The 26650-nt window shown below is 41.2% G+C and overlaps 1 protein-coding gene across 5 annotated transcripts in view; it reads left to right on the forward strand.

Moving 5' to 3' along the window:
• The window catches only part of LOC104028196 (sodium channel protein type 5 subunit alpha), a 171522-nt gene that overhangs the window by 36616 nt on the left and 108256 nt on the right, over nucleotides 1-26650 (forward strand). For 3 of the 5 annotated variants that reach the window (XM_075705274.1, XM_075705273.1, XM_075705272.1), the window contains exons 7-11: nucleotides 3024-3087; nucleotides 15839-15980; nucleotides 17581-17778; nucleotides 21749-21931; nucleotides 24309-24710. In XM_075705274.1, coding sequence (XP_075561389.1) covers nucleotides 3024-3087; nucleotides 15839-15980; nucleotides 17581-17778; nucleotides 21749-21931; nucleotides 24309-24710 — 989 coding nt within the window. Of the gene's footprint in view, nucleotides 1-3023; nucleotides 3088-15838; nucleotides 15981-17580; nucleotides 17779-21748; nucleotides 21932-24308; nucleotides 24711-26650 lie in introns of those variants that run through there. The other 2 variants (XM_075705275.1, XM_075705276.1) reach the window with 2 other exon arrangements.

The following is a 26650-nucleotide window of genomic DNA, read 5'->3' on the forward strand; positions in this document are numbered from 1 at the left end:
ATTATTGAAAAACAGATGAGTTTATTTGGCAGCAATGGAGTAAATGATGTGCAACCAACCAGAAACTGATGTGAAGCCAGTGTTGTTCTGACCATTTTTTTTTAAATTCTTTTAATATGATCAAGTAGTTATCTTTCTCTGGAAAATCCTGTAGAAAAGTTCCTAAAAGGCATTGTATACACCATAACTGTGACATCAACATTTTAGTAAAGGTGGTAGGAAAAAAAAAAAGATAATTTCCTTTGGAACGAATGGCATGTTGCATAAAGATTATGTGCACACATGAACACATACAAATGTCATTGTTTTGACTTGATTTTACTTCAAAAATTGCAAAAAACCACCAACCTAATATGGACATTTTCAGTTGTGTTTTCCACTTTTGTTTTCTGATTTTCTTTCCCACTGACATGCAGAAATTTTTCAGTGAAAAACCTGACAAAACAAAACAATACCTAATTGGAATTTTCCAAGACAATGAAAAATCATTGTGTTTTCAGGTGGTGTTGACCAGTTTGAGCAGTCTGTGTTTCAGAGAGAAAATCCTACTGTAAATGAAAAAGGAGTTTTATGTTCTTTGTCCATGTTCGAGTTAACTGATGGAAAGCTGAGGCCATGGGTTAATATGATGCCAAGGTGGTTTGTTCTTAAAAGCAAGAGTGATGACTGCTTGCTTTAAAGACCTCTGATTGCCTGGCATGCTTGATTGAAATCCAAACCAACTTGCTTTGAATGACAAATTGATTGTTGTGCACATTTTTGGTAATACAGTGATTTGGCTCCTTGGGTATTATATTCTGATCCCCCCTTCTAATTTATCAGTAGGGAATTAGCAATTCAGCTCTTTCTCAGGCTGAAGTTTGGCACGGTAGCTGTGACAGTCTGTGGCACAGTTGCAGACTCCGTGGTGAAGATATCCCCTCCCAGCAGCATCTACACACTGGTTCTTCAGCATGCATTTCATAGCACTCTTTAGCACCTACCATATTGCTTGTTTAGAAATGTAAATGTTTAAGTCAACAGCAGACCACAGAATTTTGTCTGTTCTTGAGATTTTAAATTTTTTGTTTGCACAGAGTCATCTTTTCCTCCTTACTTCTGTGCTCTGGCTCTGTTCTCATCTTCTGATTTGGCTGACCAAGAGGTGTTGGTTTGGTCTTCAACCAGCACTGTGCTCCAGAGCTTCAGTCATTCCTCGAAGAAAGTGATCAACACACAGTGACAGATCTATGGTTCTCCTGGTCTTAGCATTTGCAGTATGAAAAGTTGCAATTCCCAGGGAGTAGTGCATGTTTGTGAAGTTCAGGGTACCCGTGTGGTGCACATTTCATAACAAGTTGCAGAACCTCTGTAGTTGTCTATCTCTTATCTCATGGTTGTGCTGTATTTCCTCCATACCCCAGAGTCTGATGGGTTTGTGTCACTATGTATCCCAAATAAGATACTATCTGTCCTGAGAAAAGCAGAAGTCTTTCACAGTGGAGGGTGAAAGGAGGTGGAGGACATGACATCCTTCCCCCATTTGTGGTGACTGATCACAGATCTTTCACCATATTGAATACCTGGGTGTTGCTGTCAGTCAAGATGCTTCCGTAGGAAGCCCACATGTAAGAAAAAAGCATACAGTCTGAGCAGGATGTACGCTCTGATAACTTGTGAACACCGTCACGTGCCCTCGTGACCACAAGCTCATGGACAGTAATTCCCTCTTGGCATGCAGCAAGGCAGGGCTTTTCCACTGCTCGCAGCTTACTGGGAAAGCCACAGCACATCTGTTCGGTGGCTTGTGCCATTGAGCATTCTTTGCATAGCCTGCCTGGATAAGCTGTCACTCTTGATTTTTAAAACATTTCACAACAGAGGGTTAGCCTAGAATGGAGAACCTCTTCTGAGCATCATCATCTACAGAGGCGCCTCTGCTCACAAACACATGCTGTGCAAGGCTGCCACCATCATGTCTTATGTCAACAGGGGATCCCGTCCTCTCTGCTGCAGCAAAGCACACTGGTGTATATACCCTCCATCAGTCAGCTGCTGGCCTCTGTTTTGCGTTTATTATGTTTCTAGATCAATGCTTTTATCCATTCTTCCATGCCACGATTCATGTTTTAGAGATGCGCCTTAGAACATCTCTTTTCTTCAGACTCTCTCTGGAAAACTGGTTTAGCTTACCCTTTTGAGAAGAAGCTGGCCTCCTGTTCTGTTTCTCTGAATGTTAGACTTTGTTGGCTGGGGATAGAAGAGGGAGTGTGTACACAAAGGCTCTCATTAGCCTAGGGATGCTAATTTCCTTAAGCCTCATTGATAGTCAACCAGGGAATGATCCAGAGCACTTAAATTTAGCTTGCTCTTCTGAGTCTCCCTTGAGAAGTGTCTGTCTCTCTCCATTGCTATTACAGATGACTGAGTTGATAAATATTTGTCTCTATGAATACTTCCTTGTTTGCTTGATCTTTAACAGGGTGCATTTTTCTGTTTCTTTTGCTTTATACTGTTTTTTTTCTATGCTGGGCAGAATCCAGCAGATTGGGGGAGTGGTCTGCTTTGTTAGTGTTATTATGTTTTGACTTATAGCTGCTGGTTGCATTTTTAACCTATGAATCAGGCATTTCTATCATAAGCATCAATTAATATGTATCTCTTCAGTGCCGAGTCTAAAAGTCATGGGCAATCTTATGGTTTGACTTCACTACATAGTGCTATACTGAATTCAGTAACAATGTTCTCTGTTAGAAGAACTAGACATGGCTAGATGACGTTTCCTACAAACATTGCCCACAGCCTTGCTGCCACCTTGTTAAACTGGTCAGATTTGGAATATAAACAGCAAGTGCCTAAAGGGCTTTGAAAAAATATATTTAATTTTACAATTTATAAAAGTTAAAATTAGCAAAACAAAGCAAAATCATGCCATTCATTCATTACTGTCCCAACTGAATATGCTGGTTGGTGGATGATATTTGTGAATGTTATCATTCCCAGAATGTACTTGTTAAAAAGCTATTTCTCTTTTTCTGTTGCAGTGAACTATTTCATAAAAAATGGTACAGAAGATGTGTTACTGTGTGGCAATAGCACTGATGCTGGGTAAGTGCTTTAAAAATATCTTCACTTCTGTTTTGGTTTTGTTGCAGCATTTGGGGGTTTTTTTGCTACATTTTCTTTCAGTTCTGTCCACTTCTGACCAGCATGAAGTAGATATTTCAACTTCCTTGTGTCAGTCGTAATGAAAGAGAGGATAATGACAATATTGTGCATGGTAATAAAATTTTCTGAACTGCAGGGAAGATAAGTTTGTGTGTGTCACTTATTCGGGTCTAAAATCTTTTGGAGCCTTATTACAGTTCTTTTTCAATACGCTTAAATTTCTCAGTAAAAAAAATAGTGAAAACTAAGTAACGCATTGGCCGAGTGGGGAGTATTTTAAAGGAAATGAAAGAGGAATGGAAACAGAAAAGTTGGAGGGATTTAGACTGATGATGAATTCTTGGCTTTTGGCAAAGGAAGATAAACAAATCAACAAATGCTAGTCCCCAAAATAACATACTTTGGAGGTGGGAAAGTACTCAGTTCTGAGTTGTGACCTACATTTGTACATGATATGTTTATAGACTACACGTGTTTCATTTTCTTATAGTACAGACAGTGAAGAGATCCAGAATAATTCCTGTGGTATACTAACATACTCTGCATAAAGAACTTAATTCATATCCCTACCATCTGTAGATGCTAACAGTTCCTCCTGCATCCAGTCCTCAGGGTCTAAGCGCATTGTCTGAGGGCGTGATTTTATTTGACAGGGTCTCATGATCTTCATGGAAATGGAAGAGTTCAGATGAGATGGAAAGAGATGGGATCTTGTGTGGGCAGAGGAGATTATAAGCCGTGCAAAGACTGTAGGCTGTTACAAGCTGTAGGAAAAGGAAGACAAGACCTTAGAGTGGTGGGATGGATGAGCTTTTGAACTAAATATGTGAGAATATTTGAACCAGGGAGGTGGATGACCTAGGTCAAGTGAAGGGAAGAGGTGAGATGATCTACTTTTGGAGGGACATGTTTTAGTTAGTAGAACTAAATGTGGAAAACTGAAAAAAATTAGAGTTTGAGTTAGGAAGAACATAATGTGAAGAGGTGTGTGTGCACAGGGAAACAGCAGGAAGATGAAGGGAAGATAAAATCTAAACTTGCTTATGGACAGGAGGATGAGAAAAACCATGGGGTCCTGGAGAGAGACACTTTACTTTCTGCTGCCACTGTCTGCGTCTGTATTTACATAAAACAAAGGGAAAGCTGAAGTGCTAGCCTTCCCTCTGCGTGTCTTGTGTGTCTGATCTGTATTGCCAGTCTCATTTAGACTGTAAGCTCCTTGGGCAGAGGGCCATGCTTTCCTCCCTGTTTGTTCCACGGAAGGTACAATGTCAGCATTCATTAATTACATGCTTTGTTGATTGTAATACATTCAATTTATCCAGGCTCAGGCTGGACTCCAAGACTAATGGGATGTTTCCTGGGGATCCCAGGATTTGGCAATCTTCCTATGCTGGTGGACTTCTGCCTTTGTTAACCAATAGGCAAAAATATTGAGAAAAAAATGTTCAGCACAGTGACAATATTTTGCACATCTTGAAATATTATTCATTGTTCTCCCTGAAGACCTGAACTACAGTGGTGGCAGGCTGCTAAGGTCATGAGCAATGTCAAAAGATTTGATTAGATTATAGGTAGTTTGTGAGGTATAGTTTAGGGACTACTGCTTTGGAATTGTCCAAATGGTGGAAAGTTAAATACCAATCTAATATCCATGGAGTATCTATATATTAGTAGCTTGTATAGATTTAAGGGTTGGGTTCTAGCAAGGCATGTTAGCAGAAACACCCTTATTTCCTTCCCTAGAAAGTCAATAAATTTCAATGTGTCAGCAGAAAGCCATGATTGGAGAAAGCCTCCAGTGGAGGCACTATGCCCACAAGAAAGTCACAGCCTGAAACAGCCAGGGGAGAACTTCCAGCTCTCATGTACAAGAAGGGGAAAATGCCACGTCCACACCTAGAGTCCTTGCGCTTGTTTTGATAAATACATCAAAACTATCAGTGTTTGTGCCATTAAGGGAAACCCACTTTCCCTTTGTGCATCAGTTCTTTCTTCTTCAGCCTCTTCCTGTTTTAGTTAGGTATTTAATACCACTGGGTAAGGTTTGGTTTTAAATGCCTAAAAATGGGGAATAAATATTCCCACTTACACAAGTTTTTAGCTCAGGACTAGCAAGTATTGTCTCATCTGCTACACTTTGCACAGAGTTCCTGCCAGTCATCCTGTTGTTTAAAGACATGAAGATAATTAGGAAGATGATCCTAAGGCCTCAGGGGACTTGCAGAGTTATGTATTCCCACCTGCTAGAGTAGAGACACCATCATTTACAAGCTGACATATCTAACAGAGTGGGATTTGTTTTCTCTTATCTATCAATGGTCAGAGCCAAGAGCAAGTGCGTTCAATAGTAAAACACAAAATCTGAATGTGTGGGACCTTTTGGGATGGGTTGCACCACAGGATCAGGGGAGATGAGTTAAGAGTGAGTGGATGCATCAGACTGTGGTTCCCCTATCTATTAGTAATGAAATTAATGACAAGTGAGGATGCTTAAATTGGGAACCCATCAAGGCATCAGGAACGAGGGTAGGGAAATGCAGTTGGCAAGGTCGTATCTGAATGTTCACAGCATTTTTGGAATGTGCTTCTGCTCCCAATTTGGAGCTTGAATTTATTAGCCTCTGGGGTACGCTAAGGACCCTAAGAAAATGTGAGAAAGGGTGGTGTCATGTGTGCACTCCTGGAGGGATTCGTTGTTAGAATGAGGGATATCTGTGTTGTGGCCAGGGTATTAAATCTCAAGATAATTGACAAAGCCATTTTAGTGCATTTTTAAAAGCATGTTAATGACACTCTGAGGTTTGGCTGGTTGCTGTTATTATAGGAGAGTGAAAAAAAAAAAAAAGATGTCTAAATAAATCTACTATGGCAATTATTAGGTGATGAGACTCAGATGGTCTGATGTAAGAGTGTGTAGTGATGGAGACTGCAGCCTGAGCTGGAGCAGCAGGCCAAAATCAGCAGGGAAATGATCATCAGTGGATGCTATATCTCAGACAACATCATTATCTCCAAGGTGGGGGCTTTATTACATTACTAGGAGGGACTGTTTTCTGAACAAGCACCCAAACTGCCAATAAAGCAGGAGGTAATGAATCTAGCTAATATTGATTCTAGTTCAGAAGGGATTTGAATAGATGTATGTCACTCAGTAGCAGCAAACATGTCTCTAGCACTTTAACTGGCAGCTGGAACAAAAAACCCATTTATTTATGTTTTTAGGTATGCTCAAACAACCTCAAGGACTATTTTAAAAATCACATTGCAGAGACATGGTAGGAATACTGGGGAGATGGCATTTTTCTTGGTTGCGCAAGGACTAACCTGTCTGTGGGGTTTCCCATGTGATGCCTCAGAAACTTGCTTCATGATGCCTGAAACCTGATTTTTCTTCATTTAATCAAATAGAACTTTGCTATTATTTTTCACTTTGTTTATCGAACTGCATTTTCTCCCTTGACATACTGGAAGAATTTGTTTTGTATTTACGAGAAACAAAGAGTCCAATGGAAACAAGAAGTAATATTTGGAGTAGAGAGAAAATCAAATGATTGTGACCAAAGATGTTCTTTGGCTGAAAGTGAATGCTAGTGACATGTGCTCGGTGTTTCACAACTGGCACATTCGGAGCACTATGTTAATGGAAAAATCCTCTGCTCTGAGATGTGTGTCACAGATTGGTCAGACACTGGAAGCAGTGCTAACAGCAAGGCTCTTTTAACAAAAAACATGTAGTGTTTGCAGAATTATTCATGTTTTTAGATGTGTTTCAGGGCTAGATTTATTTCTTTTTCTTTTGGATATGGCTGCACTGGGATTTATCCCAGTTGATTTTGCGATTTCAGCTTCTTTGATTTGATTTGGTTAAAATAAATGGAGAAAGCTCAGATAGTCTGGTTTTCAAAGGGATTACAAGTTCTGTAAATTTACTTTTCAATTTAATTCCCAGTGTAGTAGCTTATCCAATTTTGAACACCTTGGTTTAGTCCTGAGGAAGGTCCAGTAAAGATCCAGTACCATGGTCAAATTGTACCAGATCTTAGCTAGGAGCAGAAGCTGAAAGCTGCTCTAGCCTTTGTGAAATCCAGTCTTAGCATCAAGCGGACTGTGCTTTGCAAGGGCTGTAGAAGAGCAGGTGATAGCAGGTAGCACCATACACTGCCTATAATCAGGCATCACGGGCCTTTTGAAAGCACCTGCCCTACTGTGTGAAGGTGGCCCTTGAAGGCAAAATTACCACATATCCACAGGTGAGTATTTATCGTGATAGTGCCAAAAGGAAGGCCTGTAGTTGAATGCAATGCTTTAGGGTGTGCTAGGGACCTGCAGCAAGGACAAACCCATGACCTCTGTGCCTGGCCCCGGGCAAAGGGACTTGGCCAACACAAGGTAAGAAGCAAGGGAGCCTCTAAGGGCACTGCTGTCAGGAGGAGATGCTGTCCTGATCCCACCTTCAGATCCAACAAGGCATCCTGCTAGAGCGCGTCAGCAGTGCCTCTACCAGGCATTGATTGCCCTGCTGCGATCAACAGACCAAATCGCCCAGCAAGTGGCCTCTGGGAACCGCTTCATGTCAGGCCGCACCAACCTGCTTCATGCTGCCCATGCAATTATGGCTTGCTCCTTCTCCATGACTATTAACTGTTCATTTTGATGAAATGACCAATACTGCAGAGTCCCATGCTTCCCCACAGAATAAAGGCTTATGGGGGCTACAGCAGCTTGGAATTATCTATCCATGAAAAAGGAAGATAGACTTCAGCTCTAAAGCATTTCCACTTTTATCCTGTTGTAATTTCACAGGGACGTTTTTCTGCTGTGCATAGACCGCTGTTTTTTCTTCCTCTTCTGCCTGGAGGTTTGAAAGAGCAATAGAAACAGCAAGGAAATTTGTCCATTAGGAGAAAGAGAAACAGACAAGAAGCTACCAATGTACAAAGTAAACAAGCAGAAAAAAAGAAACTTATCTTTGTTCTTTTCACTTTTCACTTGCAGCTACAATGGGGAGCTGGTTTTTCAGAAAAGCCTGCTTGTTTTAAGTCAATTGTGTCCCCTTCAGATCTCAAGGTCAAACTGCTTAATTTTTTCTTTTTCCCTTTCACATGGTATGTCCTGTATGTTCAGTTTGTGGGCAGGAATAGTCTACGACATCATACTGACAATGAAAGCACATTTGCATCGTGTCTGTACTGATATTAGCAAAAAGACTAGTGAACAGGAAGGAAAAGCAGCCGGTGAAGCTGCTTCAGGATGCAACAAGAAAACACCTTTGGCAACTGCATCCTAGTAACTGTTGCTATAGAAACTTTAGCTACCTTTATCCTCACTATGACCTTGATTTTTCTTAACAGGGTACATTATAATAGTGTACAGTGTGGGGCAAGATTCTATATGGTTTGGTAAATTGTGCTGTCCCTGATCTTATTGCATATAAGGGATGAAGGAAGGACCATGTGGTGTAGCGCTCCTCAAAGTTTTGAGTGAGTCCTAACTCTCTGAAATATCATCAGAAAAAAACTTTGTTTCCTTTTGTGTTGTGGCATTTTACTAAGGTAATTAATACCAATACATAAAATTGCATCAGATGCCTGTGTTATAGTCACCATGAATACCGAAAGCAACACTTTTATGGTAGGTTCTCCACACCACAATACTGTCAGCATACTCATTACGGCATGTAGAGCGATGCAGCACTTTGATCTCTCTGAGCTATGGTAACATTCCTTTGCCTTTATGAATCTTCCACGTGGTGATTTGAAGTCATTTGCAAAGGCTTATCACACCCCTCAAGGGCAGAGAAGAAATATCAACCATACTGAGGAGCAGTGCTGCTATCAGATGCTTCCACCAATGCTGCTTTGGCTTGCACAGCCCAGCGCTGCAGCTCTCACCCAGCCCCTGGCAGGCAGAGAGCCTGGAATGATGCGTACGTCCACCAGAGGAACATGTCAAACAGCATGCTCTCCCACGGCTCTCAGTATGTGCCCAGTAACACAACCCCAGCTGCGCTGGAAATCGGGGAACAGCACCAGAGAATAATGCACCCAGTCAGTTCTTATATTCTGCAGCTGGCAATTAGGGCCGCTGCAGCTCTGAGTTGCCTGGACTTAAATCTGTATTATTATCATCATCATTATTATTACTACTACTACTACTTGTTTTCTTAATATGAGAAGGCCCCAGATTCAGGCCACATTGTGTTGGATGCTGGACAAGCAGGGTGTGAGGAGCCCCCCACTTGGCTTGGAGGGTTTGCATTTCAGAGGTGCAGCCCATGGATGATTTGGGGTGAAGATGGTGCTCAAGTGTCTTAGTTGCACATATGTACTCCTGGGGAGCAACAGGAACGGGTAAGGTCAGGAGAGACAACCAGTTGCATGTGATCTCTGGACTAGTCAGCTGTGTCAGGCAGGTTGTGGTCTGGCAGCGTGTATTTAACTTGCTGCATGAATGGGTCCTTCACAGGGAATGGGCTCCTGGGGAGCTTTGGCATGTGCCTAGTGGGACTGGTGTGTTTGTAACACGTGCCAAATTCAGTCTGATGGGGTACAGCTGGTTGATGGGTGGGAAGGGCTGGAAAGGCTGGTGGAGTGAGGAAGGTGATACAGTTCCCAAATGTGACAGCCTCAAATGTCACCAGAGCGAGGGTGTTTTGGAAAGAATGAAGTGTGTTGTTTAAACTACCGGAGCTAATAATGTAATTACATCCCAGATTAGTAAGCAATCTTAATGAATTAGTATGATTTATTATTATGAATTATAATGAATTAATGAATTCTTACAAACCTTCAGGCTGTACAGCACACCTTAAATGAATTCAGTTAGATTCTGATGTAAATCGCATAACCTTTTCCATCTACTCTGTGTTGGTTACAGTGACACATGAATGAGGATGGTTTGCTCATGGTGAGAAAGCCTCTCACTTGAGTATGAGAAAAAAACAGAAAGCAAGTATATCGCCTGAAAGGTGCTGCAGGGGCCATGGGCATAACTTCATGTAGTACACAGGCTTAGGGGCAACAATAACAGCCCTTACTCCTAGGGATCAGTTGTGTGTTTGGAAGATCATGTCTCTGGTTAAACAGCAGCAGTAGGGATTAAATCCAAATCCACTCAATTCTTAAGGATGGGTAATATTACCTCTTAGTCAAAACTGTAATAAGCTCGTCAACCACATGAGAGAAGCAGACTGACTATGGGCTACAGTCTTCATTAAGCAGTAATCTATCATTATGCTTATGATGATAAATTATTGCCCTACATTTTATTTGTTGGGTTAGGCAGAAGATCCGGTGTCTGGCCACTGGATTGAGTGAGAAGAATTGAGAATTTGCTTGCCTTGCTGCAGCACGAATTCTAAAAAAACCACATTGCAGCAGAGGGAATTCATAGAATCATAGAATAATAGGATCATTCTTCCTCTTGCTGCTTGCCTGTATGCATAGAGGGGTCTGGTGTCTCAGGCTGAAACCAGTGGTTTTCCATTTGCCTGAACAAGTAGCCAGTGGGGCAGTCTGAAACTTTTTTTGTGGAAGCAAGTCAGTGGCATGCACAGCGCAGTGGGTGCTCTGAACCTGTGAGCAAGCCTGCTCACGGGCACCTCCTTCCCTTTGCTCCTCCAGTTTCAGTGTCTGGTCGATGCTGCTCTTTATTCTGAGATCTTCTTCTTTTAATTTTTTTTTTCCTGTGACATTTGGTTGGATTTGCTTGCACTTCCTTCCTTTCAGACCATTGGCATCGCTTTCTTTAAAAAATGCCCTTCAAATTCTCTCTGACCCCTTAGATGCCTGGAGTGAAAGCTGCTGGGGACTCCTAGTCAGATGTATCCAACGTGAAGTGTGCCTCTGCGAGTCAGATGTTGGCTCTTAGATGGTAATTAATGGGGAATTGTAAGTCAGACCCTCTAACGATGATTAGTCTTTAATATAACAAAACAAGAAAGAGCAGGGGAAGGAGAACAACCTGTGACTTTCAGGCAGACCAGCACCTGCTGACAGCAATGCCCCCTGTGGCTGAGGTGCTGCTGCCTTTCCACCCCTTTCTCCCACATGCCCAGTCACCGTTACAACACCTATTTAAAAAAAAAAAATGCCCTGTTTCAGAATGGGTAGTTTCATCTTGTCAGGTCGGAGCAAATGTTAGTCTGAGGATCTTTATCTGTTCCCCCACAACCACTGCACAGTGGGCACTGCTTGTTTGGCTGCTGGTCTTCTCTCTCAAAGCCAAGGGAAGTGAGAAAACATGGGAAGTGCAGAGAAAGGCACTCAGACCTGTGACCTAAAGGAGATCTAAGCCTCTCCTTTGTGGTCTGAGGACTTCAGCATGAAGAGGCATGTCGAGGAGGACTGTACCGTGCACATCAACAAGCCTTGGAGGCCATGGGCACCGTCTGTCCTTCCAGCTCTTATTGCCAGGGTTTGAAACCCCACCGTACTCACCAAGGTGGTTGCCATTCCTCTGGAATTAGCCATGTGTCAAAGACATCACCTATAAACATTTCAGCTTGATTTCTGCATTCTTGGGCTTAAGCTGTGACCTAAGCAGAAACACTAAGGGGCCCTTACCACAATATGGTTTTGGTTTTTTAATTTTTGGTGTGTCTGTGGTATGCGCTTTATCTCCCATTATTGCTTCTTTCATAAGCAATTCGGTGTAGCAAGCCATAGTGTGCCTTTGCAACCTAAACCAAATGAAAGTGCAGCCTTCACCTTACAGATGTCATCGCTAACGTTAGCAGCTGTTTCATGCTAGCTCGTGGTAACACATGGACAACCCCCCCTGTATTTTCAGGGTCTGAAAGTTACAATCCAGCACATGGTTGCTTTACAAATCATCTTTTATTGCACAACCCTATTGGCCACTGCAGCCTGGATCAGCAGGTTACTTGGCTTGCCTAGATTAAACTCTTGAGCCAGAACATTTTGTAATTATGGCCCTCAGCTACAACTCTCTGGCATTCCCAATCTGTGTTATTTAAAACAAAGCTGTTTCTTATGTTCTTTAATTTCCTGTACCAGTGCCAGCTTGCAATGGTGATTACAGCCTGATGGATAGGAAGGTAGACTGATGCTTTTAACTTTTCTGAATCAATGACACTAATTTTATTGTGATCAATTGAACAGCATCCTGTGAGGCTCCTGTGGAGGATGTTATATTTATGTAGCTTGTTGCTGTTGCCCATCCCTGTGCATCAGAGGAGACTGTAATCCTGTGAAATGCTTCCCCGAGGTAAAAGAAGCCAAAGAGTTTGCTAAAAAACCAAAGGTGAAGGCTTAATATTATACATTGAAGAGGCTTCAGCAAAATCTTGAGACTCCTTAAAAAAATCCTTAGAGGAAATGGTGTCTGTTGCAGAATAATACTCTCATGTGAGAGTCTTACACCTAAATTTCTGTAGAGTGTTTTTCTGGAAAGCAGCATTTTGTTCTCCTCTCAGTGTTTTTAGCGCTTTCCCATACCCCACGGGTTATCGCTTCTGTCAGCTACGAAAGAGGGTGAGCAAGAATAAGGAGTTGAAAAGTAGGGTATTTTGTCTCAAGTGTCTAGTCTCTGTAAGAAGGATGTGAGCTAACATTAATAGCATTTTTGAGCTGGAGTTCATGCTTTTCATGCTGAAGACACCTTGTTTGAATGCTCTTATGCCTGAACATAATATTAGAGAACCATGTACACTCACTGCGGAGTCAGACAGATCTTTTCACACCAGCAATCTACTGCTGAGTGGAAAAGGTTTAAGAGACACATAAAGACAGGATGAAGCATGAAAAAATAGTAACTGTATTATAAACAGGATATATTTGTCTGAGGTACCATTACTCACTTTCACAGCCAGGGGAGTTACATCTCCATGTCCTAGGGCTTTCCAAGCAGTTGTGATAAAGTGCTTTGAGCAGTTGCTCTAATGTTCTTCTGCATCAAAACAGAGATTCCCCAGGAAGCAACATTGACAGCGAACCTAAGAGTGACTCTGTAGCCTCTAATCTCATGCTGCCGAGAGATTCCTATGAAAATACATCGAAGGGCAATGCTCCTAATACCTCCTTTCTTTCAGAGTCTCTTGTTCAAAATGAAGAGATTAAGCGGAAAGTCTCTCTCTCACATATTGAACTTAATGGCAATATTTCCATTTTTCCCAAGATTTTAGGCAACTTATTCTAGATGAAACCTAATTTCTGACTGACTGCCCTGCCTAGGCTTAAGTTCACCATTACAGTAATCGCCAAGTTCCTCACAGCTGTATTCAGATGTTTTAGCTATTAGTAATAACATTAAAATATGAGCGATGAGACCAACTCAATGGAGCCACTTGGGACTGGTCTTTCATGGAAGACTAAGGGAAGTCTGTCCACCTCTGGACAAGATCACTCAGTTTCCAGCCAAGCACAATGTGTGAGTGCAGTCATTTTCTTGTGGCAAAAGGAACGAGTCTTACAAAAATATGCAGTGTGCATCTACATCTTTTAGGGGAAAAAAGCTGAGATTTCTGCATTTTATTCTCTTCTAACTCAGTAACATTACTGTAATTTTTATTCAAATGTGGCTTTTACCAGGAAACAGTAGGTAGTCAAAGTAGGAAAGATCTAGAAGGAGAAGAAAAATCTATTTCTAGGCTGGCAGGGAAAAAAATTAGAAGTGTCTCTCTTTTTCTTTGTTTGTGAGATATAGTTACTATTATCTAAATTCTCAGCTAATATAAACTAACTTGGCTCTACCTAAGGTGACAGAATCACTTACTATATTTTCACTTGTGTGTTACATTTAATTCACTAAACATCAACTGTTCTTTTTCATTTTTTATTGCTTTTTCTGAAGACTACAGCAAACAAGGATATGTACACATTTTGTAATGCTTCATCACTCCTTTTTTAAGCATTCAAAGCAGACTTATTTAAAATTTTGTGCTTGACTAATGATATTAAATTAAGCTTCTTAAAGTGTTGTTGAATGTCTGATAGTGACTGACACTATAGATTTGTATAACTTCAAAACCTATAAGAATGTATTCTCATCTTGACATGCAATACAGAGTTTCGATCCTGTGCCATAGAGACTTAATTTATATCAGTATAAAATTGATATTTAAAAAAAAAAAATCCTTGATTTTCATACTAAGATGCTCTGCTTTCTCAGGAGTCAATTTCTTTTTTTTTATATTACTGCTTTGCATTTCAATTTGTGGCAATATTCTACTTTGGTAAAAAATGGCAGTGATTGAAACACTCTATGGGTTTTTGCTGGTAGAAAAAAAAAGTTAAAAGCTGTACACATTGGACACACTCTACATGACTAGTGACGTGTCTAAAATGGTTGGATATTACAATAATCATCCTATTCGAAGGCAGTACAGAAAACCTTGATTCCTCCATCTGACAGGCAGAACATCAAGCTCACCATCTGCCAGGACAGAGGGCATTGTTCTGCTATCAAAACACTGTCTGGAAGTTGGTCTCTCTCAATGTCTCTGATCTCTGACAAAGTGCTTTCACAATCCTTCTCGTTCCAACCATCCCTAGTTGTGTCACCTAGAATTAGCACTGAATCATACCAGGTTCATCTCTATCTGAAGCATAAGGAAAATGGAGAGAGCTGGAATTACTGCAAGTTCTGCTGAGACCTGCTTCTCCATAGTTAGATGGTTCCAACCTAACAAATCCCCAAATATTGTAGGGCTTCAGGACACTGGCAACACCCTTGATCTCATATTCTCTTCCTATGATACATGCAGCAGTAAGCCTTTGCGTATTGCTCTATGTCTTCAGTTTCTGAAGGGACATATATTACTTTTGGAAAGTGGCTTGTGATATGCAAGAGGTGTGGGGTCTTTTGGCTAATCATATTGCACCGTTCTGGGAGAGAGGGTGGCTCCTTGACCCAGGATCTCTTCTACCTTGTGTTTCACTTGATGATGCAATTCAGCACTTACATAGTACCACTGAGAGGATTCTTCTTCTCTTCTGGCATATGGGGCTAGAAAATTATGTGTAGAAAGTCTTAAAGTTTAATGAAAGCCAGTGAAATTCATGCTATCTGCATGCCATTTAATATGTGAATCTGCAAGACACACAAGGAAAATATTTTCCTGGCAGAAACAGAAAAAATTTCATGACCACAGACTATGGCGGTGAGTGGAACAAAGGGCTGGGTTTCTTAGATAAAAGATTTAGTCCTTGCAAGGGGTGAGTGCAAGGTCCGGCATAGTAAGCGATCAGGAAGGTGCTCAGATGGCATACGCTGGTGTCATCCTGCCAGTGTCAGACTATGTCATCAGAAAAGCAGGTTCATCATCACAATATTACCCACAACTGTAACAGGAGACACCAAGTTTATGATTCTTATTTAGGAATAAGTGCCAAGATAAATAATATTTAAGGACTAAAGTCCTGCTTAGGCACCTAATTCTTGTCTATTCCAAACATCTGAAATGCTAGGCACTGATTTGCCATTGCAGCTCGACCTATGGTTGTCATTTTCCAGTGGATCTTTTCAAAGGAAAAATAAGACTGAAAAGATCTTTGGTATTGTGAAGTTAGCATCCACCTGTTTCCTGTGTTTTCACCCAGTGAAAGAATTTACCACTGAGGATCTGTGCCCTTAACCACGAGCATTCAACATGTTCCCTTGGAAATCAGTTTCTCCATGCTGAGGCCATCTACGATGCATTTCATGTATTGTCTTTCATGTTTTGCAGCACGTGCCCTGAGGGATATATATGTCTGAAGGCTGGGGAAAATCCTGACCATGGTTACACAAGTTTTGACACTTTCGGCTGGGCCTTTCTCTCTTTGTTCCGTCTTATGACTCAAGATTATTGGGAACGTCTTTATCAACAGGTATGAGATTGGTTTTTTACTGTTAAAAAATATAAAATAAACACATCATCTTGTTGCAGTTATATATCCAATAATTAAAAACAAGAAGGAATTGCTGGTTATTAGGCAAACTGCCCTGTGTGTGTTGTGGACAATTGTTACAATTAATTCTGTTTCTTAGGAGTGATGATACCAGAAGATATTAGGTTGGGTGTTTGGGGAAAGGGGGGAATATTGGTACTGAGAGAAAGACACTTTGAATGGGTAATTCACCTGAATCTAAATGAAGTTCACCTCTTAAGATCACCATGTCACCACTTAATTATTTCTTTGATGGCTGGGGTAACATGAACTAATCTTTTGAGGCCAGCTCAAAAAAAAAAACACTAGAAAAGCACATGTGTACTTGGCATATCTGGTTTTGCAAGGCATGACAATGAGTACAAATTCACCGGATGGCAAGGCTACCTGGTGCCTTTCAGTTCTCCCTGCTGGAAACTCTCCATCAACTTACAGTCAACTTAGTCATGTGTGCAAGGCGGTCTGCTGACATTTCCTGAAATGTATGCGAACTCTGAGAACTGCATGTGATAGTTTGGTACTGAATTACATACTCTGTCCGTGAAGCCACTGAACATTTACTTGTGGATCTCAAAATTGCCAAAACTGAAGCATACTTGTAAGGAAATCAAGGGAGTTAGTGATGACAGATACTACTCTGAAGGTACTGAGGTAGACGTCTTTAAAGGTACTGAGGATTTCAGCTTCGCATTGAAATCCTTCACATGCAGGCAGTTACACAATTTCATTTCAGGAAAATGTAAAACAATTAAATTGGAGATTCTTTAAACAGCTATATTTGCTTACTTGGCACAGAGCTCCATGTACAACTCTGGAAGGCTGAAACTGTCATGGCAAATAAGGGTGAACATCACTCCCTTTTGTTATTTGACCTTATAATATCACACAGTGGTTTCTATCACTAGCATCAAGTCATCGACCATGCGACATATCTGTAATATAAGCTCAGCCTGTTACCCTAAACTCCAGTTAAGCCTATAAATCCGGTGGAGAACCAGGCAATATAGCCAACGGCACCCAAGGTTTGGTGGTTCTTATCCTGAGGCAGATGTCTAAATAACATTCTGATGAGTTGCACCCTAAAAGTATCTTTTTCTCCTCACTGACTATAAAGGACCTAGGCTGTAGACATCTGAAGGGATACAACATGAATCCCACTTGGAAAGTTTCTATGCACTAGACAAAAATAGATTGAGCTTTGTGGGGGAAGCTTTCACTGCAGCTGATTATAAGATTATCTATTCTCAAAGAAAACCAGCAGAGATATTTGGTAAAGGAGGAAAGCATTCTTCTTTTAAAAATGAATTCTACTGCAAGGCACATAATTTTTGAATAAGGTATAAAAATTTATTGGTGAGAAGGTTATTTCCTTGCATGTGGCTGTCATTTGTCACCAAAAGTATTCTGTTTGGGCTAGTAACAAAGGCTGAATTCGATTATATTATAAATCTAAGTTTTAAGAAAAAAATACTAAATTTCTTTTTTGTCTTTTAAAAAACACTGTAAACAAGTGTTAGTGATTTTACTTTCATGCTTACAGACTCTCAGATCTGCTGGGAAGATCTACATGCTGTTTTTTATGCTGGTCATCTTTCTGGGCTCATTTTATCTGGTCAACCTGATTCTGGCTGTTGTGGCCATGGCGTATGAAGAGCAGAACCAAGCCACTATTGCTGAAACAGAGGAGAAGGAAAGAAAGTTTCGGGAAGCCATGGAGATGTTAAAGAAAGAGCAGGAGGTCAGTAAACTATGTGAAATGATTAGCCATGGGTAACCTGAACAGATGGTACCTTGAGATTCACATTCTCTTTATTTTACATTTATGTGATAACTGAAGTAAGAGTTTGCTTGAAAGCAGCTTAATGTTTATTGTCCTGGACAAAGTTATTACAATCCTTTCTAAAAGGAAAAGGATGACTCTTCCTGCTACGACTGGGCCATTTAGGGTTTACATATCCACAGTTGTATTGGTTTAACTGTACCACTTATGCCAGCAGAGGAATTTATATTGGTTGGCATATAAGACATTTTAATGGTGGTATAACTCCATCTGCATCTGAGCACAGAATAGCTATTTTGGCAGCTCAGCCGTAGCCCCAGCTGAACCTTCTTCCACCATCACTTTAGCTCATGTTCATTTCCTCACTGTCTCATTCAAACTGCCATGAATATCCAACTGCCCGATAATGAAGATAAAGACGTAGGATAACCTGTTTGAAGTGCATACGACTTCATTCCTGAAAAAGTAAACAGGCAGATCTTGAGGTTAAGCTTTGCAAATTATGCAAAGGATATGGGTTTAATGTTATGTCATAAGCTTAAACAAAACAGGGAGGCCAAATGGTGGATGTAGCCATATAGCCTTAATAGCACTAGTTAATTTGCCTGTGGTTTGTGTGGGGTAGAAAGCCTTTATTAAACAGCCAAAGAGAACATTTTAGGTGCTGTGAACAAGAAGACAATAAGAAAATTAGTCTGAAATAACACGTAGCACTGTAGTTCAGAGAAATAAATCCTTGATACACAATATAAACTAATATACATAATTTTCTTTTGGGTACATATGGCTTCAGGGCCTAATCCAAAACCCATTTAAATCCTTGGAAAGAAAATAGAAAATGCAATTCACCCTTGACAAAGTGCTAGTAGAGGCTTATACATCATTTAAGTCCTTTTAAAGATCCTCTTTGATGGTTTAAGCAATAGGTAAATGCTATTTAGTCCATATACAGGCACTTTGAACAGAGTAGCTTTCTGTCATAACCTAAGGAAGCAAACTGAGCTCCAGCTTATACCTATTTTATATAAATTTTCATGTGTTTTGACTCCAGCTGAGCTCTTCCTAATAACAGTCAACTTTGGTAGCCCCAGCTATAATTAAAGATAGTTAAGAATTTCTTTTTGAAGGCTTTGATTTCAGTTAAGCCTGTATGTACACAAAAAAGGAACATTAAGTCGTGAAAGTCAGAATGTGTCAAAATGAAGGTTGCTCCTGAAAACCTACATTGTTCCCATTTATCTATATGCTTTATAACATAGTCTTTTCTTCAGCCGACCACGTCTCATTTTTTCTGTGCCCTGCTCCGTACAAAAGGTGGTCAAGTGCATGACTCAAGAGCAGCGCGTCGCTTTCTCATCATTTGTTCTGCAGCCTTAGGCCAGCTCGAGCAGACTTCCCGACTCAGGCATTCAAAGCCTGCTTCAAAGACAAAATGACTAACGTCCTCAGAGGTTTTTCAGTGCCTCTTGTCACTGCTCAGATTCTGTGTGTTTCAAAAATACTCATTTGTGTTTACAATACTCCTGGACAATTATCCCAATTTTATGGAAAGAACACTTAGGAGTAGAGCAATTGGGGTCCATTGTGTTCATTAGTGAAGCTCAGTAATTCTGCAAATCAGCCCCCAAAATCTCAAATTAGACATGTGGAGGAAGAGGCTCAGAAAAGTGAATTGAGTGGTCTGCTACACCATGTAGCTTTCAGATGTCCTTCTCAGGTGTCTCACAGCAATCAGAGCTACTCAGCTTTAATCTGGCTCTCCAAGCCTTTATCACGTTCTTGGTTTTGACTTTCTCACTATGCCACTAAGTTCTTGCCTTGAGGCAAGAGTCCTAGAGATAGGACTTGAGATAGGATAGTCTAGACATAGGACTGCATAATCCCCATGCCAGGGCTTGTGTGAGCTAAGCTTTTCTCCCATCCTTCAACCACCACCCATCCTTGCCAGACATGCCAGGTCCCAAACTCCTTTCCTGCCCTGGCAGTTATCACAGTGGGCTATGGCTTGCAACGCCTGAGGGGCAGGGCACGGTCCAGTCATGCGAACCCAACCAGAAAGGGTAGATAGACAGGACATGGGGACATCATCCATGCCCTGAGAAACAATTTGGTCTGAATCCTTTTTCAACAACTGAAAAAGGTATGCAGGCCAGAAACACTTCAACCCAAGCAATAGGTAAGAAATTGCTAAAAACCTGAAAATTAGCTTATTTTGCAGTAAGAGTACAGCATGCTTAGTACCACAACCTACAATATTTTCTAGACCAATAAAATATGACAGCAATCAGAAAGGAAAACTGAAAGTCTTTAGACCAGCTTTTACACTGTGCAGTATAAAGAGAGCACAAATATAATTGATAGGCCTGCTTGGGGACTATCAGTCAATTTACACAATTGGTCTAACACATTCCTAAACCTGAACTTAACACCAAAAGACTTGCTGAATCTTTATGAAGAGAAAGTACTTCAGCATAGCAATTAAATCAATTGACTCAGGAAGAAAAAAAAAAAAAAAAAAAAAAAAGAACAGCCTAAGACCGGTGTCTGAGCCCTCCTCCTCTTTGCTCTAAGCAGCTTGCTCATGAAAGATATTTCCCACAGGAATTAAGTTTTGTTGTGCTCTCAGCTTGATAGAGCTACCGCTGGTCCTTGAAATACATGATTGATTCTTTACAGGACTGTTAAGTGCCTTCACTTTCCTTGGACTGATGCCTGTGGGAGGAAGGGAGTATTTTGCTGTGGAGAGCTGATTGCCTGTTTGATTCTAGTGGCTTACAGACAATAGCACTGAGGATTCATCCATTTCTCCTGTTCCTGGGAACCCGGAGAGGCTTTTTTTTTTTTTTTTTTTTTTTGTAATTCACTCGCTTTATGTATTTCGGCTGGGGGCTCTGCAAATAGGCTTGTCTCCGGGCCACTGATGTGGCTACTGCTGAGATGCCGGCACCTCCAAACCTGACCTCGTGCTTTGTGCTCAGAACCCCCTCACTTCTCCCACCCGCACCAGGGATGGGGACCCAGTGTGCTGGCGTGGGCTGCGGCTTCCTCCCTGCACCTATCGATCCTTCCTCCTGGCTGCTCAGTTGCTTCCAAGGCTGTGGCTTTCTGTGCTCAGGCTTTCGCATTCAGCTTCTGCTGGGCTTCTAGCAGTCGGTCTGTTATCAGTCAGCTCCTGCAGCGATCCCACCAGATAGCCAGCACAGCACCAAAGCACGCGGCGAAGCAAAGTCCACCTTATCTCCATTTAAGCTCATGGTTTTCTCCTTGCATCTCTCATCATAGCTGCCTGCGCTGCTGCTTGGGATGAGTATTTACAGAAATGTGCCAGCTGAATTGCCTGCCGTTCCTAGCATCCCTCTGTGATAGGGGAGGAAAAACCCAGCAGTCAGCTTGGATGGGCTCTTGTCCAGCCCTCCCAGTTCAAGGGGCTGAAGTCCAGGGCGGGGGCTCAATCTGAGGTTCCCCAGCTTGAGATTTTTTTTGACTGGCACCAGAAGTGTTACTCCAGAGATGTGTGCACAGTGCACACCTGCAGGTGTGTGCACACAGGCTGTTCCTCTCATGAAATATTGAAGGAACTTGTGTGTTCACGTTAGATGAGATCTACATAAATCCCATTGTTTTATGCAGCCATTCTTAATGCTCTATCATAGGATCTGGGTGGCAGACCTGCATGTGCACATTTGTGCTAGGAACCTGTCTTGCTTGCTGTTTATTTTCCTATGGCTGTATGTAGAGGTTAGAAACGGGTTAAGACTGGTTCTAGCCATGTGAGATAGTTTTGTGATTAATGACCATCTAAAACTTTTAATTTATCTCCTGTACAACCTTAAAACTTAAAATGAAAAATAATTGCTGAGCAGAGTAATTATTAGCTCTCACTGAGATCCTTAAATAATTTTACACCTTCTACCATCTTCTGTTTTAGGCACTAGCTGCTAAAGGAATTGATTCAATGTCACTTAGTTCATTGGAAATGTCACCTTTAGCATCCAAAAATGCCAAAGAAAGAAGAAGTAGGCGAAAGAAAAAGAAAACTTTGGGGGCAGAAGAGTATGCGGAAGACCAAAGGAATCCCAAGTGTGACTACGAAGATGGTCAGAGGAGAATGGTAAGCCATAGTATGAAACATCACTTATTTCACACTGCACTTTGCTGGATAGGCCAGGGTATGAACAGGCAATTAAAGCTGAAACTTTCAGCTGTAAAGACTCATCATATATGTAATAATTGACCTGCAGGTAGTCTGCATTAGAACAGTGGAAGGAAACATATTACCACTTTATTTTCAAAATGAATTAAAAATGCCCATTAAACATTCTTAGGAATCTATTTTGGTTTACCTTTTTTTTTTTTTTTTTTTTGCTTCAAGATTACCCACAGCCTGGTTTATTTTCTTACTTTAATTTCATTCATCTGATAATATCTATCCTATCCCTGCTGGAGATAAAAAATTCTTAGAAGAAACCTGCAAAGCTTAAAAAGAAGAGAGAGAAGGAGAAAAGGAGGAAACTTGTCTCTGAGGGCTTTTTTACATGCTGTACAAAGATGTTATTAACATTTGTATATTCCTTTGCTAGTTGCCTTCAAGTCAAAATTTTGTGGCACTTGTTTCTACTTTCTATTGCAAGGAAACAAATACAGTGAGACTGTTGTTAAACAGGGTTTTACATAAATGTTACTGACATGCATGAATATGAATTTGCACATGCTGTTTTAATCAAATGATCATAAACAGCTTCAGATAATTTGTCTTTGCTTAACTGAGGGCAAAGTTTAAATCAGTTTATTTTGGTTTTTTCAACAGCCGTGTAATGGGCTAAGTCTTTTTATATTTTGTTGTCAGTGAATTTAGGGATATTTGGCAGCCATAAAAAGCTCATAGAAAACATATAAGTGATGTAAGTAAATGTGACCAATTAATGACTCCCCAGCTCATAAAATTTACACAGAGCTGGACTTCTGTAAATGACATGCATTTTGTATTCTAATGGTTTTTGTTGTTGTCTCATTGGTTGAGTGGGTCGCGTTACAAATGACACCTTTGTTAACGCTAGAATTGCTCTTTAGCTTCATTCTGGATGGGTTTCAAGACACCACGTACCAGAATGACTGTGGATTGGAGCTGTGCATTGCCAGTTTGTTTCTTAGATTAATATTTCTTGTTTTCACTTTTCGCCCCTGGATGTCATATGCATGTGAAACATGGGAGACACATTTCAAGATGTAAATCTTCTCTGCAAGGCGCATCTGGCATGGTTGGAGGGAGTAAGGCTGAGTCATCACTCAGATGCAATCTGAGCAGCTGGAAGTGTGTTGCCATCAGAAATCAGTCTCAATGACTGTGCCATGGAAACCCAGGCATGGATATTTTACCAGTTAAAATTTGGTAGCAATACAAATGGGTTGTTTTTAGTTAGAAGGGGCCTTGTTTTTGTACTCTTCCTTGTACCAGTGTCACAAAATAGCATCATTACGTAACTCAGTGGTGTGAGCTACAGTGTGAAATCAAATCAGGCTTCATTTGGTTTGTCTGGTTTGTGAATGCTGTGGAGATCTGACCTCTCTTCATATATACTTGGCTCATGAGAAAGTTCTGAAGAAGCTGAAAATTCTGTACAGGCCATAAAATCAAAAGTATGTTCTGCCTAAATGCTCTTATTCCAATAATTTCCTCTTCAGATACAAGGGAAGGGGATAGACTTCAATTCCTTATGCATTTTCTGAACATCCTTTTTACTCTGCCAGGGTTTAGGTGTGTTTAGTGCTTGGCTACATCTTGCTGATGCTCTGTCAGAGTTGCACTCTCACTAGCTGATGTCAGAGTGGATCATCAAGGCTGATATTTGGGTGTGAGGGAGACTGCTGTGTACTGAGGTTACCTACCCACTGAAGTAGCCATGTGCATTTGGATAATCATTCTACAAACTAATAAATCATATCCCTCTTCTTGCTCTTGTTTTTTTTTCCTTTATCACCTTCTTCCGTCGTATTCTGCTTCTTCTTCTTCCCTCTTCTCATTTTCCCTGCAGTTCATTTCCTGCCCTATTTCTTTATCTCTTCTTCTCCCACTGCAACATTCCTTCCCTAGCTGTTATGAAGATATGTGACAATGTGGTAAACTGCAGCTGGATCCCCTACCCTGCTCCTGTCTTCCACTCCTTGAGCTGCCTTCCCAGGTCCTTTGGCACTTATCAGACAGGGGCTAGTAGAAGCAAAGGAAGTATCATGCTATGAGGGGAATGCCACCTTGACCCTTCCTATTTCAGTTCATCTTTAACTGTCAAGTATTAGACAAATACCTAATGGCTAGGAATGACTATTCAACCTCTTAACTTTGCAAAGGTTGTATACGTGTAATTAAGGCTTTCTCTGAAGCACTTGGTTTAAAATGGAACTTACTGCTCTCCCCAGACCTTCCTCGCTCCTGAAAACATGTTGCAAAATGTTGTTTCTCTTTCCCCTTTTTCCTTTCTGGGGGTTTCTAGACTCTCCTTGGCATTAGTTATGGTCCCAGTGCAAACTTGGTGAAGCGCAGAACCAGCCACGGAAGCATATTCAGTTTCCGACTCCGTGGCAGAGACACTGGCTCCGAAACAGATTTTGCCGATGATGAGATCAGCACTGCTGGGGAAAATGAAAGCCACCGGGGCTCTCTCTTAATTCCAAGATCTGGGAGGCGTCCGAGCGTGCAAAGTCAAGTGAGCCATAGTTCTCACCCTACTACTCCCAACTACACCCAGACGGGCAAAAGGAACAGCTCAGTGGATTGCAATGGTGTGGTTTCCCTGATAGGAGGAGGCACCGGGGCACTCAACCCAGACCCTACTTCTCCTGCAGGGTTACTGCTCCCCCCAGTTATTATGGAAAAACCTGGGACAGGCGACCTGGTGAGTACTTTACAACTTTTGTATGTGATTCACGCTCTTGTTTCCTTCTAAATGTTGTTGGAATTTGCTGTAATTGATTTACGCCATACGCAGTCTTCAGTGAGAAACCCAGACCTAGCATCCGAGGTAGGGTGGGAAGACAACGGGCTAAGTCCCACAGCAGCGCGTGTCTAGTGCTGCATAAGAGAGGTTCATGACTTCTGGTGAGACTTACTCTTCAGAGCTGACTGGAGGCAAATACCTAAATCTTGGGTTTGATACGAACTTTCTTTTCTTGTAGGGACATTTTTAAACTTGGTTTCTTTTGACATTTGAATATCTGACATTGTCTGGTGGCTAGAAAATGATGTTTTTAAAATGATTTGGTGTGAGTGTTACCATCTTGAGACTGCGTTTTCTCCCACTGGTTGCTATCATTTGCATCTAACCTCTCGTCTTCTGTATAGCTACTTGTGGACAGCTGTTCTTACAGTCCAAAGGTAGTTCCCAGAAGGGTTTAGCATCCAGTTCAGATAACACCGAGGAAAGATGGGTAGATGATCAACAGACTTCAAGCCTTTTGCAGATTGCCAAGATCTTTGTTGCAAAACACCACTGCTGCAAAATACTCAATAAGGCTGTAAATAAAACTATTAAGACTGATACCATTAGGACCCAAACATGAATTCACTTGAAAAACCATGAGATGGTGTTTTGGAAATAGGTGCTATGCAGGCAGGACAATTTGGACAGGTTACCAGTTTGATATGATGGGAATTTATCTCTTTTAATGTAGATAATCTACATCGGAGCTCATTACTCTCAACATTCTTTAAAGCAACAGAGGTCTAGTTAGTACGGTCAGTGTGGGCAGAATTTATTTCATCTTAGAGATCTGAAATGGGTCAGAATAGCCTCTCTCCCTAAAAGTGCCTCTTTCTGTTCACCTTAACTACAAGGGGAGCCCAAGATGAATAACTCTGTAACGCGCATATCTTAAGTCAGGTGAGATGCAACCCACTCAGAGTAACAAGGTGCCAAAAATGGGTTAGATTGCTGGGGAAATAAGCATATGTGATTCTAACATGTATTAGGCAAGGTATTTCCTGAAGAGAAAGGCGAGTGAGATGGATCCCAGCTGTGGTGTCAGATTATCAGTAAATTGAGAAGTAGCTTTTTTTTTTTTTCTCTAGAGCCAGGCAGCTTCTTCCCTTTCAAGCTTTGGATTTAATTTTTTTCCTCACCTATCCAGGCATTCCCTGTAGTCCTGCAAATAGTCTCTCACACTGTACGTGAGAGGAGGGGCTGTGCTGCGCGTGGGAAGCTGGGTGGTGTGAGAATTATCTGTTTTGTTGACAGTTTTGAGTCTGTTGCTGCTTTTTCAGATGTTCACACCTTCATTCATTTAGGACTTTGATTCTTCCATTTTTACTCTCTGCAGACGAGGAACACCAATCCTAAGAGCAGTCTCTAGATAGTTGAGCAACAGAAACATTATTTGTAGATAGCGGAGTTTTGTTGGACTTAGCTTGATGCAAAAAAAATCTGTGCATTAAAGGAACTGTGAAAAAATGAGTTTGTGCATCTGTTTAAAAAAAAAAATCTGAACCAACGTAGAAAGGCTTTAGTAGATGAGCAGTGGATGTCCCCCTTTTCTCTGTAAGGAAAGCAGATCTGCGGGCTGCTGAGGCTCTCCCAGCTGTCAGAAAAAGCTTGACAAAGCATGAGACCACTCAAGCTTTCACAGGAAATATTGGTATTTTACAGGATAGGGCCCTGAAGTGACAGGGAGGCTTTGAGCTCTGCTGGCATTTCTTTTCATTTGCCAGCTTCCTGCCTTTTAAAAAAAAGGATGTTGAAAATTAAATGGCCTGGTTGGGTGAGCTCACTTGGCAGTTCCCTGGTCATCTAGGAAATAGCACCCAGGCACTATAGTAACAGATGCTCATTCAGTGATGCAA

The sequence above is a fragment of the Pelecanus crispus genome, chromosome 2 (assembly GCF_030463565.1).
Source record: "Pelecanus crispus isolate bPelCri1 chromosome 2, bPelCri1.pri, whole genome shotgun sequence".
Lineage (NCBI taxonomy): Eukaryota > Metazoa > Chordata > Aves > Pelecaniformes > Pelecanidae > Pelecanus > Pelecanus crispus.